The sequence below is a fragment of the Procambarus clarkii genome, chromosome 37 (genome assembly GCF_040958095.1).
Source record: "Procambarus clarkii isolate CNS0578487 chromosome 37, FALCON_Pclarkii_2.0, whole genome shotgun sequence".
NCBI classification, from domain to species: Eukaryota; Metazoa; Arthropoda; class Malacostraca; order Decapoda; family Cambaridae; genus Procambarus; species Procambarus clarkii.
Genome location: NC_091186.1, coordinates 16,565,530 through 16,581,906, shown reverse-complemented (window position 1 = coordinate 16,581,906; position 16,377 = coordinate 16,565,530). Strand labels below are relative to the sequence as shown.

Genomic DNA, 16,377 nt, shown 5'->3' with positions numbered 1-16,377 from the left:
GAAGGGTTACACAGTGTGTGTCAAGAGCCAGCTGTGTGATACTACAACCCGTTCTCGCAAAAGTTCCTTAAAAAAACTGGTAGCACTTTTACCCCAGGCGCCGAGTGTCTCAGAAGCAATGGGGACAAAATTGTAGTGGTGATCCAGTTCTCTATACTTACGGGATTTGGCTGCTTCCCTGTGGGTGGCAGCGCCACCTGGTTGTGCAACACTGAGGTTAATGTAGGTGTTAGCCAGGGTTGATACGCACGTGTAGTCCCATACCAACTGCTTGCCATTCTTCCAGGGGTTCACTGTGATACCATCCGGGCGACCAATAAGAGCATCAGAGTTATGGGGCGTTAGGTAACGGGGCTCTCTTTCAGCTGGGCATCCAGGTGTGGTGAGGCTCCTCTTGATGATGTCGTTAACTTCACTGTGCCTCGAGTGCCATCCCCCTGTGCTTTGGCAGAGTAGGCCATGGTGGCCGTACCTGTCAGCCACCACCTCGCCGCAAATACACCTATATCTGGTGTGGATTGGGGCAGCAAGGCAGAGGGCCACAGCAATTCGGAGGGCGTGTGGTGTGAGACGCGTGCCAGTTGCCGACATTGGGGTTGCTAATATATATATATATATATTTATATATATATATATATATATATATATATATATATATATATATATATATATATATATATATATATATATATATATATATATATATATCTTACTAGAGATCGCTGCCACTGCCGTATGATCTCATTTACTTCCAGTGATGAGTATTATCATCAGACAATCGGGATGAAATTGATTGATTGATGAAGATTAAGCCACCCAAGAGGTGGCACGGCCATGAATGAGATGAAATTGAGAAAAAAATACAAATATTTGTACACGGAACTTAAGCCTATAATTACCACGTCATCTCAAACACCTGTCCTTCAGACACCTGCTATCTTACACATCACTTGTCCATCATACACATGTTACTATCGTCCATATGTAGACGATATGTTTATCGTTTGTAGAGAGGTTTGTTTCATGTTTTGACTTCTAAATATTTAAACTATGTTTTATATATATTTAAACTATGTTTTTTTTACTAAATTGAGATTCATTCCAAACTAGTGTTTTTCTCTATTCATTAACTACTAAAAACTGGTGGTCAATTTACCACTTCTGTTTATCGTAAATTAACAGTTTACGATAAGCTATCTCTAAACTATTTAGTGATGTAAATAGAGCTTTTAACCTTAGTTTTGAAAGCAAGTAATTTTATTGTAACAAAATATCTTGAAAGTTTTTATTATTCTATAATATTCCATGATTAATTTCCAAGGGATTTATGGAAATTCTTAAAACTCAAATTTTCCCAGTCCCTGAAAATATTCTTTAGATTAAATTTCGTTATTTGGGTACTGTAAGTTATCGTATTTGAAAAGATCTTGGAAAACTTACTGAAAAATTCATATCCATAAATTAGCTTACAATCTGTGTTAAACAATAACCCTACTAAATGTATACATATAGTAGGGAGCCGGTCGGAGCCTAGGGGAGCCGGTCGGCCGAGCGGACAGTTCGCTGGACTTATGATCCTGTGGTCCCGGGTTCGATCCCGGGCGCCGGCGAGAAACAATGGGCAGAGTTTCTTTCACCCTATGCCCCTGTTACCTAGCAGTAAAATAGGTACCTGGGTGTTAGTCAGTTGTCACGGGCTGCTTCCTGGGGGTGGAGGCCTGGTCGAGGACCGGGCCGCGGGGACACTAAAGCCCCGAAATCATCTCAAGATAACCTCTCAAGAAGATACTATTGGAAGCTGTATAGACAATGAGATCCCTTCTTCCCATTTGACCTCAGATCTGGAGTTGCTTACCTTTTCAAATGTTCGATATTAGGGGAAACACCTCACCATATATCTGTATACCGGTGTCCCTTACCTAACAAGGGACACAATTTACCCCTTAAGTAAGTCACGAGTCCCTTACTCTAGGAAACCTACTCTAGTCCCTTACTCCCCGGCCTCGTAGCCTGGTGGATAGCGCGCAGGATTCGTAATTCTGTGCCGCGGGTTCGATTCCCGCACGAGGCAGAAACAAATGGGTAAAAGTTTCTTTCACCCTGAATGCCCCTGTTACCTAGCAGTAAATAGGTACCTGGGAGTTAGTCAGCTGGCTTCCTGGGGGTGGAGGCCTGGTCGAGGACCGGGCCGCGGGGACACTAAACCCCCGAAATCATCTCAAGATAACCTCAAGATAACCTCCCATTCACTTCACAGCGATTAGACTGAAGTAAATGCCAGTTACTTATAGACACCTTGGAATCTATTCAAATTTTCGTGTTTTTTAAAGTAGATTGTTGTATCTTTTTTTTTAAGTTTTATTTTCTATTTTGAATAGGCGTTTTGCTAATTAGTTTATATATAGCTTTTAATTGGGGATTTATTGTCTTAGACTTTTAGCCTTTAAACCGTTTTATCATTGATCTTTATCAAACATTTGTCGAGAATTCTGATATATATATATATATATATATATATATATATATATATATATATATATATATATATATATATATATATATATATATATATATATATATATATATATATTTTAAATTTCCTAGGAAGGGAGTACCACCTCTGACTGGAAGAAGGGGGACCCATAGAACAAATAAAAATAAATAAATATATAATATATAATATATATATATATATATATATATATATATATATATATATATATATATATATATATATATATATATATATATATATATATATATATATATAGATGTATCAATTCAACTAATTATAATTAGCAGTAAAAAATTAGGATATGCGATCTGACGATTAGCGAAAAAACAAGTAAACGAAACAGTTTGGGATGATATGACCGCAATTTGCATTTTAATTAACTTGCAAAAGTAATATTAGAGTCAAAATTGTTTGTCAGATCTGATAACAATCAGCAGTTTAACGCTGTCAAACGACTCTCGTCAAGCGGTCTCCGTTTGGGGCTCTCTGTTGGCCGAATTTGTCTATTTGACCGTTGTTAAACAGAGAATTAAACAGACAAATATTCCCGTTGGGCAAATAATTGTTAACGATTCATCTTGCTTTTGTTAATGTTAAATATCTTCTCTCTCTTATTATGGGTCGTTTTTGTCGTTGATTGTGATGTCTCTCTTGTTGTTGATTGTGATGTCTCGTTGATTGTGATGTCTCCCTTGTCGTTGGTTGTGATGTCTCGTTGATTGTGATGTCTCTCTTGTTGTTGATTGTGATGTCTCCCTTGTCGTTGATTGTGATGTCTCTCTTGTCGTTGGTTGTGATGTCTCGTTGATTGTGATGTCTCCCTTGTCTTTGATTGTGATGCGTCTCTCGTTGATTGTGATGTCTCTCTTGTTGTTGATTGTGATGTCTCGTTGATTGTGATGTCTCCCTTGTCGTTGGTTGTGATGTCTCGTTGATTGTGATGTCTCCCTTGTCGTTGATTGTGATGCGTCTCTCGTTGATTGTGATGTCTCTCTTGTTGATTGTGATGTCTCCCTTGTTGATTGTGATGTCTCCCTTGTTGATTGTGATGTCTCCCTTGTTGATTGTGATGTCTCTCTTGTTGTTGATTGTGATGCGTCTCTCGTTGATTGTGATGTCTCTTGTTGTTGATTGTGATGCGTCTCTCGTTGATTGTGATGTCTCTCTTGTTGATTGTGATGTCTCCCTTGTTGATTGTGATGTCTCTCTTGTCGTTGATTGTGATGCGTCTCTCGTTGATTGTGATGTCTCTCTTGTCGTTGAATGTGATGTCTCTCTTGTTGATTGTGATGTCTTTGTTGATTGTGATGTCTTTGTTGATTGTGATGTCTCTCTTGTCTTTGATTGTGATGTTTCCCTTGTCGTTGATTGTGATGTCTCCCTTGTTGATTGTGATGTCTCTCTTGTTGATTGTGATGTCTCTCTTGTCTTTGATTGTGATGTGTCTCTCGTTGATTGTGATGTCTCCCTTGTCTTTGATTGTGATGTGTCTCTTATTGATTGTGATGTCTTTCTTGTCGTTGATTGTGATGTCTCTCTTGTTGATTGTGATGTCTCTCTTGTCTTTGATTGTGATGCGTCTCTCGTTGATTGTGATGTCTCCCTTGTCTTTGATTGTGATGTGTCTCTTGTTGATTGTGATGTCTTTCTTGTCGTTGATTGTGATGTCTCTCTTGTTGATTGTGATGTCTCTCTTGTTGATTGTGATGTCTCTCTTGTTGATTGTGATGTCTCTCTTGTCTTTGATTGTGATGTCTCTCTTGTCTTTGATTGTGATGTCTCTCTTGTCGTTGATTGTGATGTCTCCCTTGTTGATTGTGATGTCTCTCTTGTTGATTGTGATGTCTCCTTGTTGATTGTGATATCTCTTATTCCCCTACTGCGGATCTCCCGTTAAGAGACATTCTGATACTATTATTTTTCTTATGGACTATCTTATAATCCATAAGAAAAAAGTCCATTCTTATGGGAGGACTTAAATCCATTAGCGAAAAAAAGGTTTTCGTAGCGAGATGAATTCCTGGTTCTGTTGCTACCGTTGTTACAGCCTCTCGTGAACTGGTGGTAGGTGTTCTACCCCACTTAACAGAAAGCCATTGGACTGGTCGGTAGAGCGACGGCTTTGTTTCTTATCGGGTCCGGCGTTCGATCCCCCGAGGGGTTCAAGTGGCTGGACGCCGTTCCTTCACTTCTTGTTCATATTCTTTCCTTGTGCTTTCTCATTACCCGTTAATTGGTTAAGAACCAGGTGCCCCAATTACTGCTGGGTGACCAGGAGCGAATTGTTAAATGTTGGTGCCCGGTCAATCTTTCCTGGCTAGGACCAGAACTGAGGGGGAATGAACTGGAATTTTGAACCCGAACTCGAATTTCATTTCGAGCTCATTGGCCGTTCGTTAAGATCGCCAACTAGGGGAAAATAAATCCTTCCGCTGTGCCTAAAGTGTATTCAACTGCCTGTACTGACACAGTTATATGCGCACAATCCAACTAGGTGAATACAACTAGGTGAATACAGTCCAACAGGTGAGCAATACCTGGTTAACCTGTTCACCCGCGAGTTAACTCATCCCATCATCCTAAACCAATGACGCATTCCGCGGTAATAACACTTCAGTGTGAACCCTTTCACACTTCGCCTCTACATTCATCAAAAAAAAAAAAAAAAGAATTGCGTCCCCAACAAATATTTGTTCGATCACCCATGTCCGAGGCTGAGGCATTACAGACAGACCCACTCACCAGCCCAAATTATATATAAATTGGAAAACACGAGTTCTGGTCACGGGCTGTGACGGGCGGACATTTTCTAGTTCAAAGATGATGACTCTCCTGATGTGTTGTGTGTGACACGTTATGATCAGTGTGTGTGTGTGTGTGTGTGTGTGTGTGTGTGTGTGTGTGTGTGTGTGTGTGTGTGTGTGTGTGTGTGTGTGTGTGTGTGTGTGTGTGTGTACTTACCTAATTGTACTCACCTAATTGTGCTTGCGGGGATTGAGCTTTGGCTCTTTGGTCCCGCCTCTCAACCGTCAATCAACAGGTGTACAGATTCCTGAGCATACTGGGCTCTTATCATATCTACATTTGAAACTGTGTATGGAGTCAGCCTCCACCACATCACTTAACACACACACACACACACATCCATGTGTGTGTGTGTGTGTGTGTGTGTGTGTGTGTGTGTGTGTGTGTGTGTGTGTGTGTGTGTGTGTGTGTGTGTGTGTGTGTGTGTGTGTGTGTGTGTGCGTGTGTGTGTGTGTGTATAAAGCTTAAGCTCAAATGTGTCACTTTTATGTGATTCATTTGTATTTCACCCCCCCCCCCCCCACACACACAAATACATGCACACACACTTCTCACTTTTCAATATTTCCCCTCTCTCAGTATTTTCCCCTCCTCTCCCCTTCCCTCTCAATATTCCCCCTTCCTTCTCTCAATATCTCCCCCCCCCCTCTCATCACCTCTCATCATCATGGACCAACTTAAGTTTGTTAAGTTCATGCGCCGTGGAGCTAACTACCGCATGTGGATAAATGGCCCATATGGGGCTATTTAATTAGTTCATGTCAGGTAAATGATGAACAGAAGTAATTGGTGTATGGCGCTAACTACCGCATGGGTAACTGTTTCCTGAGCCTAACTGCTGTATGGCGCTAACTAGCGCATGGGTAACTGTTTCCTGAGCCTAACTGCTGTATGGCGCTAACTACCGCATGGGTAACTGTTTCCTGAGCCTAACTGCTGTATGGCGCTAACTAACGCATAGGTAACTGTTTCCTGAGCCTAACTGCTGTATGGCGCTAACTAACACATGGGTAACTGTTTCCTGAGCCTAACTGCTGTATGGCGCTAACTAACGCATGGGTAACTGTTTCCTGAGCCTAACTGCTGTATGGCGCTAACTAACGCATGGGTAACTGTTTCCTGAGCCTAACTGCTGTATGGCGCTAACTAACGCATGGGTAATTGTTTCCTGAGCCTAACTGCTGTATGGCGCTAACTAGCGCATGGGTAATTGTTTCCTGAGCCTAACTGCTGTATGGCGCTAACTAGCGCATGGGTAACTGTTTCCTGAGCCTAACTGCTGTATGGCGCTAACTAGCGCATGGGTAACTGTTCCCTGAGCCTAACTGCTGTATGGCGCTAACTACCGCATGGGTAACTGTTTCCTGAGCCTAACTGCTGTATGGCGCTAACTAGCGCATGGGTAATTGTTTCCTGAGCCTAACTGCTGTATGGAGCTAACTAACGCATGGGTAACTGTTTCCTGAGCCTAACTGCTGTATGGCGCTAACTACCGCATGGGTAACTGTTTCCTGAGCCTAACTGCTGTATGGCGCTAACTAACGCATGGGTAAGCCTATTATCTACATATATCACAGTAGCTCCGTATTGCTAGTCGCTCTCTGCCTTGCTGCCCCTATCCACACTGTTCATAGGTTTATTTATCTTGAGGTTATCTTGAGATGATTTCGGGGCTTTAGTGTCCCCGCGGCCCGGTCCTCGACCAGGCCTCCACCCCCAGGAAGCAGCCCGTGACAGCTGACTAACACCCAGGTACCTATTTACTGCTAGGTAACAGGGGCATTCAGGGTGAAAGAAACTTTGCCCATTTGTTTCTGCCTCGTGCGGGAATCGAACCCGCGCCACAGAATTACGAGTCCTGCGCGCTATCCACCAGGCTACGAGGCCCCTATTTGCGGCGAGGCAAATGCTGACGAATATGGATTGCATGGCCTGCACTTTAGGATTGCATGGCCTGCACTGTGGAAAATCAGGCGATTGGCACTCACGATATGACGAAGTCAATGACATCATTAAGAGGAGCCTTGCCTCTGCCCAGCGTCCAGCAGAGAGAGAGCCTTGCCTCTGCCCAGCGTCCAGCAGAGAGAGAGCCTTGCCTCTGCCCAGCGTCCAGCAGAGAGAGAGCCTTGCCTCTGCCCAGCGTCCAGCAGAGAGAGAGCCTTGCCTCTGCCCAGCGTCCAGCAGAGAGAGAGCCTTGCCTCTGCCCAGCGTCCAGCAGAGAGAGAGCCTCACAATCTATTGAACCGTAATAAACGGATAATGGAGGTGAACAGGTAACCTCATCCTTATGCACCCTGTCCCAACAATAGGAAGATAAGCTGATATCTTAGATAGCAGATATGTCTTATCGCTAAGGTTTCTAGTAATTCCAGTATATCCTGTTGGTGCTAGATATGCATGGATTTTCTGACTTAGGATCTTCTCTCTATCTCAGTTTCTTAGATGTCTCAGTTTCAGCGTTATCGAGCAGATATCTGGTAATTCTGCTATCATTACCTATAGGCTCACAACTGTGTATTTATTAGTGTTAAAATGTATCTACCAATCTCTCGGCCATTTTATATCTACCTACATCATTTTTTAGTGATTTTGTCTTCTTTTGACTATATTTTTCTCTTTATAGATCTCTTTCATTATCTCTTTGTATTCCCATCTTTATCTCCGTATGCACCTTTCTTTTCTCTTTGCAGCCCTTTGCTTATATTTTTGTATCCCTTCATTATCTCCTTTGCCACTTGGGCTGGACGGTAGAGCGGCGGTCTGGCTTCAGGCAGGACGGCGTTCAATCCCCGACCGTCCAAGTGGTTGGGCACCATTCCTTCCCTCCCCGTCCCATCCCAAATCCTTATCCTGATCCCTTCCCAGTGCTATATAGTCGTAATGGCTTGGCGCTTTCCACCTGATAGTTCCCTTCCCTTCCTTTTATCCAATCTCTTTGCGTCGCCTCCTCCTCCTGTTATCTTCCCTCTCTCCCTTTTCTTCTTTACTATGTCCACACTCTCCCCCCTCCTTATCTCCCTATTACCTCAAGTATTTATGTCTACCCAGGTACACATTATTCCCCAACCCCTATGTCCCCTATTTACCCGATCTTTCATTCCCCCGCTCCCCCCTCCGCAACCCCTATCCAACATTATCAACCCCTTCCCCCTATCCACTAATCCCTTTTCCCACTACCCACGACCACCTCCCTACACCCCCCTACCCACGTTCCCCTCAACCCCCTACCCACGTCCCACCCCCAACCCACAAACCCCACCTCCACCCACCTCTACCCCCCCCCTCCTACTCCTCATACACAGACGTTAATTACTTTTTGTAACTTATCACGGTTATAGGACTTTTAATTACACGGACCGACTTTTTCCTTAGATTCCACATCTGCCTCAAAGAATCGGCATAAAATTTAGAGGATGACGCATAATCTTAAGTTCTCACTTGCGGCCAAGTGAGGAGGAGAGGAGTGGGGGGGCGGGGAGTGAGGATGGAGGAATGAAGGAGAAGGGAGGATAGAGGAATGAGGAAGATAGAGGAAGGATTAAAGAATGAGGAAATGGAGGTAAAAAATGAAGGAAGAATAAGGATGATACTCCTCTTATTATTATAATAGATTATAATTTTAACTACCCAATTATAACTACTGTGACGTTATACCCGTCACAGACAAGAATATAATCCACATGTCATCGTCTGAAGATAACAAAAATAATCACGAACCCTGTAAACACCGGAAGACGCAGGCAAAAACCCCACAATCAGCCATCAATCGAGACAAGTTATCAATCTCTACCTCTTTCAATAATCCATCTGCTTTATTTTCATTTATTAAAACAGTTTACTACCTTCGAAACATCACAATCAGTAGTTATTATCGTTATCAACAGTGCTTCGGAGAAGACCATAACCTGTTGAAAAAATGTAAACAAAGGTGTCCTAATTGAAGGGGGGAAGATGGACTGGTTTCGTCAATGGTTGCATAAATGCTGGGCTGGGTCAGACAGGAGCGATCGAGTCAAAGATCTTTGAAACAATGCCAGAAGAGACCTGACGTTTAGAGAGCACAGTATAGCAACAGCCAGGGAGGGGGGGGGGGGGAATATTGGTAGAATTAGAATTAGAAGGTACATTCGTAATTGTTTACACAAGTCGTTACACTATTGTCCGTACTAAACAGGTGTACAGCAGTGAACCAGGTTTTACATCACCTACATGAGACCAGTTCTATAATGTGTAGTCCTCCCCACCTCGAAAGTGAAACATTTGGGAGTAGGTACTATCTTTTAAGAGTAGGTACTACCTACGTAGGTACTAAGTAGGTACTAAGAGTAGGTACTTGAGATGATTTCGGGGCTTAAGTGTCCCCGCGGCCCGGTCCTCGACCAGGCCTCCACCCCTAGGAAGCAGCCCGTGACAACTGACTAACTCCCAGGTACCTATTTACTGCTAGGTTACAGGGGGCATCAGGGGTGAAAGAAACTCTACCCATCGTTTCTCGCTGGCGCCCGGGATCGAACCCGGGACCACAGGATCATGCGTCCAGTGTTCTGTCCGCTCAGCCACCGGCTCCCTGTAGGTACTAGGTAATAGTAGTAGTATTAGTAGCCATCCGTCAGTCTCAGGAGATGGAGACTGATGTATGTACATGTGGGTACTATCCCAATACTAAACACCAGAGGCACACAATCACAGGGTAACATCAGCAGCGTATGGGACGGTGACAAAGTTTAGAATATCGTTCAGAACCCAAACTCAGGACTCCTTCAAGGCATTCCACGCAGCTTTTATTAGATCCATACTGGAATATTCAGCACCGGCCAGGAATCCACATCTTGTATATATTAAAACCAAAATTGTAAAAGTACTGAGGTTTGCAATCCAATTCTCACAACCCTAGATGACAGAAAAAATAGAGGAGACGTGATCACAACATACAAGATACAAGGTGGCCACGGACAGCCTCTTCAAATTGAGAGAAAGTAGGGCAAGAGGACACAGGTGGAAGCCTGAAGTGGAAATGGGCCGATGGTATGTAAAGAAATTCTCCCACCAATTACGGCTGGTCTAACAAGTGGAATGCACTGAAGAAAGAAGGCGTGGAAGCCACCTCCATCCACAATTTCATGGCCAGATACGACAAAAGAATTCAAACATCAGAATAATTCAATTGTATCGCCACAATCACAACAAGGCAAGTACGCGGGCATAAAAACCCACGTAAGACCCCCTTCCCCCCCCCCCACACACACACGCACACACAAACACGCACACACACACACACACACACAAGAGCCCCCACACTCAGACATGCACAAATGACATCAATAACACACACTCACGTCAACGAACGCCAGAAATCACTGGCACGTGTACACTGACCTGGTCACGCAGCTCAGACAAAGTACGGACTCCTTGTGCAAGACCTCAGTAATACAATTACAGACCATTCTCACCCCCTCTCCACACCCCCACACCCCCACCCACCCCACACACACACACACACAACTGTTCTCTACTTGTAGAGCTGGTCACCGCAATCCTTCTCACAGGTGGCTGGTTGGTGGTTGCTGGTGGCTGGCTGGCTGGCTGGTTGGCTGGCTGGTTGCTTGCTGTTGGGAGGACGTCTGTAAGCCATGGTTTGGTTATGCCGTATGCTGCTTTTGATGGTTATGTCGTATGCTGCGATGATGAGGTTGTTCTGGTCGTGGTTGGTTATGTCGTGTGTCGGTTCTATTGCTGTGGTTCTATTGCTGCGGTTCTATTGCTGTGGTTCTATTGCTGCGGTTCTATTGCTGTGGTTCTATTGCTGTGGTTCTATTGCTGTGGTTCTATTGCTGTGGTTCTATTGCTGTGGTTCTTGCTGTGGAGCTGTGTTGCTTAGCTGGAAATATTTAATACTGAAAACGTTTCTGATTGACGATTGCATAAAATAATTTTTGTATGAAAATTAATGAATAATTCTGATGAACATTTCACAGTTAATATCAACAATGGCGAACTTGGTCTCTCTTTCGACCACCTGTGTTCTACCGGGTATCGAACCCCCTGGTCTACAGGAGGGGTTGCTCCACCAAGATGCCGAAATGACAGCCATTAACCCAAAAATCGAACGTAAGACGTTCTGAAGTCGTCTTGATAACAAGCTTCATGTCCCGTCTCCGTCGCGAAGAAAATTTATCTCCTGAAGGATGAGTTAAAAAGTGTGTGTGTGTGTGTGTGTGTGTGTGTGTGTACTTACCTAGATGTGCTGTGCAGGGTCGAGCTTGGCTCCCTAGCCCCGCCTTCCGAACGTTCGTAGATTACGACAATGGCTCATGCCTTACACTTCTATCACATTTACATATACCATTTGGAATGGAATTAGTTTTAAACGACTTTTCTATCTAACCTGTTCCATTTACCTTGGTTCTAGGAGACTCGAACCCGGGACACCACATATGTGAGGTAGAAGCATTTAATTCTGACGTCTTTTTGTCTTATTTGCGTCTCCAAGTTTTCTTCCATGACCTCCCCCCCTCCCCCCTCCCTCGTTTTGCTGTTTCTAGGTGTGGACGACATCGCTTTGTCTACTTTGTCAGTTTCCTTTAGAATCTTATATGCTGTGGTCATGTCCCCCCTTATGTCTTCTCTCCTTAGCTTAGTGTGGTAAGATCCGGTTCTCACAGTGTGTGTGTGTGTGTGTGTGTGTGTGTGTGTGTGTGTGTGTGTGTGTGTGTGTGTGTGTGTGTGTGTGTGTGTGTGTGTGTGTGTGTGTGTGTGTGTGTGTGCGTTCGTGTGTGTGTTCACCTGGATGCCTGGTGTGTGTGTGCGTGTGTACTCACCTAGTTGTGCTTGCGGAATTTGAGCTCTGGCTCTTTGGTCCCTCCTCTCAACTGTGTGTATGTGCGTGTGTGCGTGCGTGTGCGTGCGTGTTGCAGGACTACCTGGGCTACCCCACTGGAGGACTGCCCATGTTACTCGCGTTCTATCACGTTCTATCGTAAATAACGAGCTTCATCGTAGAAGTTTTGATGCTGTCAATCCTAAGAGCTTTCCTCAGAACATTGGCAAGTCTTAAGTTTTATGGAAAGTCTTAAGTTATATGTGATATTATATTTTAATGGTCCGCAAGGAACTTCTGATGTGGTGTAGTGTGGAGGATGGTGTTGGTGGGGAGGGGGGGTTGTGGTGGGGGTGGTGGTGTTGGTGTTAGTGGGGGTGGTGGTGTTGGTGTTAGTGGGGGTGGGGTTGGTGGGGGGGGGGTGGTGGTGGTTGGGGTGGTGGTGGTGGGGGTGGGGTTTGTGGTGATGGTGGGGTGTTGGTGATGGTGTTGGTGATGGTGGTGGTGGTGGTGGTGGGGGTGTGGGTGGTGGTGGTGGTGGTGGTGATGGTGGGGGTTGAGGTGGTGGTGGTGGTGGTGGTGATGGTGGGGGTTGAGGTGGTGGTGGTGGTGGTGATGGTGGGGGTTGAGGTGGTGGTGGTGGTGATGATGGGGGTTGAGGTGGTGGTGGTGGTGGTGGTGGTTATGGTGGGGGTGGTGGTGGGGGTGAGGTTGTGGTGTGGGTGGGGATGTGGTGGTGTTGGCGGGATGGGGGGGGGGTGAGGTTGTGGTGTGGGTGGGGATGTGGTGGTGCTGGCGGGGGGGGGGAAGGGGTCAGTAGAGATGGTGTTGTACGGATATTAATTAATATAGTAATTGGGTATTTATCTAGCCACTGAGTACCTTCAGCTCATTGGTGGACGAATGATATTTTGTGACTCTAAAAGTGCTCTGCAGTCCTTAAATAACCCATCACAATGTATGTCTGAAGTAGCTTGTAATATTAAATGGAATGTAATTTTTGCCAATGATAATAACTCTTGTATAAAATTTGTGTGGATCCCATCCCATGTTGGAGTTGGAAAACATGACTTTGTAGATCAATTGGCCAATGAGGCTTGCAGGAAAGAAAACACTGATTATGACTCTGGACTATCTAATGCAATTATTAGAAACATACAAATTAAAGAAATAACTTCAGATTTAGAAAAACTAAGAAATGCCCAGAGACCTGAAAGCTGCAGTATTAAAAGTTATGACAAGTTTTGTAATAATAGGTATTTGTATGGTCAGTACAGTAGCCGGACCAGGCAATGTGATGTAGTCATTGTGGTAATTCGCCTTGGCTATAGACACATCTGGCAGGTTAGTGAGGCTGAGCCACTACCAGAATACAGATTGTAAACTCTGTGGTAAACCTTTAATGCATTCACTAGAACACTATATTGATGAATGTGAAACCGTAAAGGACTTCAGACCTCCTGGCCTCTTGTACCACCAACTGTGTAACTATGTCATTGACTCGGGTGTTCTGGACGACATCCTAACAATTTATCCAAAATTTGCTTCTCCATTTTAAAGAATGAAGAACAATTTTATTTATATTAATTTTACGTTGCATCACTTACGAACCCATCCCTGCCCTTATGTGGCAGTGCACAACAGAAAGTAGTATTTGCATATTCGTACATTGAAACGTGTATACAGTCTAATGTAGTTGATTGTAACCATGATATATATGTGCTTCAGCCTACAGTTTAGACCTATTGTCTCGTGTATGACCCTCTGTCCTGCGTGACAGTGAATACCAGCATTATCCTCACTTTAATAAGACTTAATAGAATTCCTCAGATTAGGCAAAATTGTAATGAATTTTTGTCAATAGAGATGTTAATAATTTTTTGATGATGGTGATGGTTAAGGTAGACAGGAGTTGGGTAGACTGCAATGGTAGTAGCGGTAGTGGTGGTGGTGATGAAGAGGTCAAGATGGTACCAGTACTGTAGAAGGTAGTAGTGGTAGTGGTGGTGGTTGGTGTCATGTCCTGCTGGTAGACGCCACCTGAAGAGGTGGTAGGGAGGGGGGTTAGGAGAGGGGAGGGGAGGGGGGAGGAGCAAACAGGCCGTCACCTGGCCACAGGTAAACAAAAACACAGGTACCTTAAACCCCGCTAACGTAACCTCAATTAAACCCCTCCCCCTACCGCGTTCCGCTACGCACTCTCTAGCCCTCAAGCTTAACGCTGGGAGACCATTCCGTCATAAAACCGACGTGTTTAATGAGGTTTTGATGAGGGGGTTAATCATAATTCCACTTTTGGTCATAAAATTTTCCCCCACTGATTAATGTGAGATTTCGTCATTCTGCCAAGGAGAATTAATGCCACGCCAACCTCTCCTAAGTGCTAATTAGCAATAAAAGACAAGGAAACCTGAGCCTGTACATACAAACTCTCCTGGATGTTGGTAAATACTTCTCCAAGCAAGGTCCGCGTGATTAGTTACACGTAAAGCAGGGAGGGGAAACCCGTAAAAGATTTCAAGTCAGACCCGTTTGAATTCCTCACCGTGCAAGAGGTACAACTAGAGTCCGGCCACACCAACACACACACACACACACACACACACACACACACACACACACACACACACACACATATATAGGACCGTAGTCATTGCTGTAAACAACCGGTACTCGAAAGGAGGGATCCAAGAGTCAATGCTCGATCCTGCAGACACAACTAGGTGAGTACAACAACTAGGTGAGTACATACACACACACACACACACACACATACACACATACACACACACACACACACACACACACACACACACACACACACACACACACACACACACACACACATACACACACACACACACACACTTGGTCGTTTACGTTCAACGAACAGGAAGAACCGCTAAATCTCAGGCAAAAAAATGTTTTGTAAATTATGTACAATGTACACACACACACACGCACGCAGATACGCATACACTCACATATATAAATATATACACACACACGCGCGTTATATATATATATATATATATATATATATATATATATATATATATATATATATATATATATATAAACAAATCATTCTCAGCATTTCACACGAGACAAAAATATGCCGGCGCCAGAATTTCTAACTTTGCATCGTTTGAACGAGTCAAATATGCTGTCTCGAGGCCCTGGCCCTCCCCATTGCATCTGTTTATAACCAGCATCTTCAGTCTTAATTGTTGAAGAAAAGGGGGTGGTGGAGATGGAGCCCGGTGGGGGATCAAAGCTCTCGCTCCCCGGGTCCAGCTCCGGCCCAGGAGCGGTAATGCCATCACCGCGAGAGAGAGAGATGGAGATGATGGATGCTGGCTCAATGAATCCGCGAAAAACCATCTTCGGTGGAGTTGCAGCTTCCGGCAGAGAAGTTGGCGTCCTTAAGAAACTCTTAAATATGTTGCCATTGTCGTAAACTTTATTACGTTGTTTATGGGCCTTGTCCCCTGTCATTCCCCCCTCCCCCCTGTCCCCCCCTCCGCCCCCTCTTCCCCCCAATCACGCCCCGCCTGTCGGGGTGATCAGCATATACGATTGGGCCAGACGTCACTCTTTTACCCTCTCTCCCCCACCCCTTCTCTCCACCCACGACCCCTTTTTTTTCACACATTCCCACGTGCGTCTAATTCATGCGCCTGAAGCCTTGTGACGCTCTTCGTGTGTAATGGCCCCCCTGTGTGACGCCCCCCTCGTGTGGGGGGCGTCACACACACACACACACACACACACACACACACACACACACACACACACACATAAAATATATATATATATATATATATATATATATATATATATATATATATATATATATATATATATATATATATATATATATATTTTTTTTTTTTTTTTTCATTGAATATGACCGCATATTCTGTGTTTATTATTTTCTGGTTTAGGGCTTCTATCCCTCTAACTATTTTCTTAGCATCAGGGCTTAATTGGAATAGGAGTTCTCCAAAACTCATTTTCGTACTTTTAAGGTGAAGAAAAGAAGTAATTTACTATAGAGTGTATTACACTTATTTGTATAATTTGCACGACGTTTCGAACCTCCATGGTTCATTCTCAAGTGAACAGATCTTACAATACTAGTTGATTTTATACCCGCATTAGGTCAGGTGATAATACAATGAAGGTGAAGAACATGGGGGATACATAAGGGATAAACATAGGGGCTGCAGAAGGCTTA

The 16,377-nt window shown here is 44.1% G+C and overlaps 1 protein-coding gene across 1 annotated transcript; it reads right to left on the bottom strand.

Moving 5' to 3' along the window:
• Positions 1-3,080: 3,080 nt before the first annotated feature.
• Positions 3,081-15,635, bottom strand: LOC138371841 (uncharacterized protein PF3D7_0210200-like). The gene is made up of 2 exons (XM_069336868.1): positions 15,276-15,635; positions 3,081-4,391 (listed from the first exon to the last, which is right to left on the bottom strand). The coding sequence occupies exons 1-2, from the start codon at positions 15,633-15,635 to the stop codon at positions 3,081-3,083; spliced, it is 1,671 nt and encodes a 556-aa protein (XP_069192969.1).
• Between the last annotated feature and the right edge of the window lie 742 nt (positions 15,636-16,377).

What these genes read in the sequence shown, in the direction of transcription:
- LOC138371841 (XM_069336868.1), bottom strand. Translation starts at nt 15,635, where the DNA reads ATGACAGGGGACAAGGCCCATAAACAACGTAATAAAGTTTACGACAAT. An exon ending in ACTCGTTCAAACGATGCAAA is followed by an intron (nt 4,392 to 15,275) that starts GTTAGAAATTCT and finishes GATCCGCAGTAG; the next exon opens with GGGAATAAGAGATATCACAA.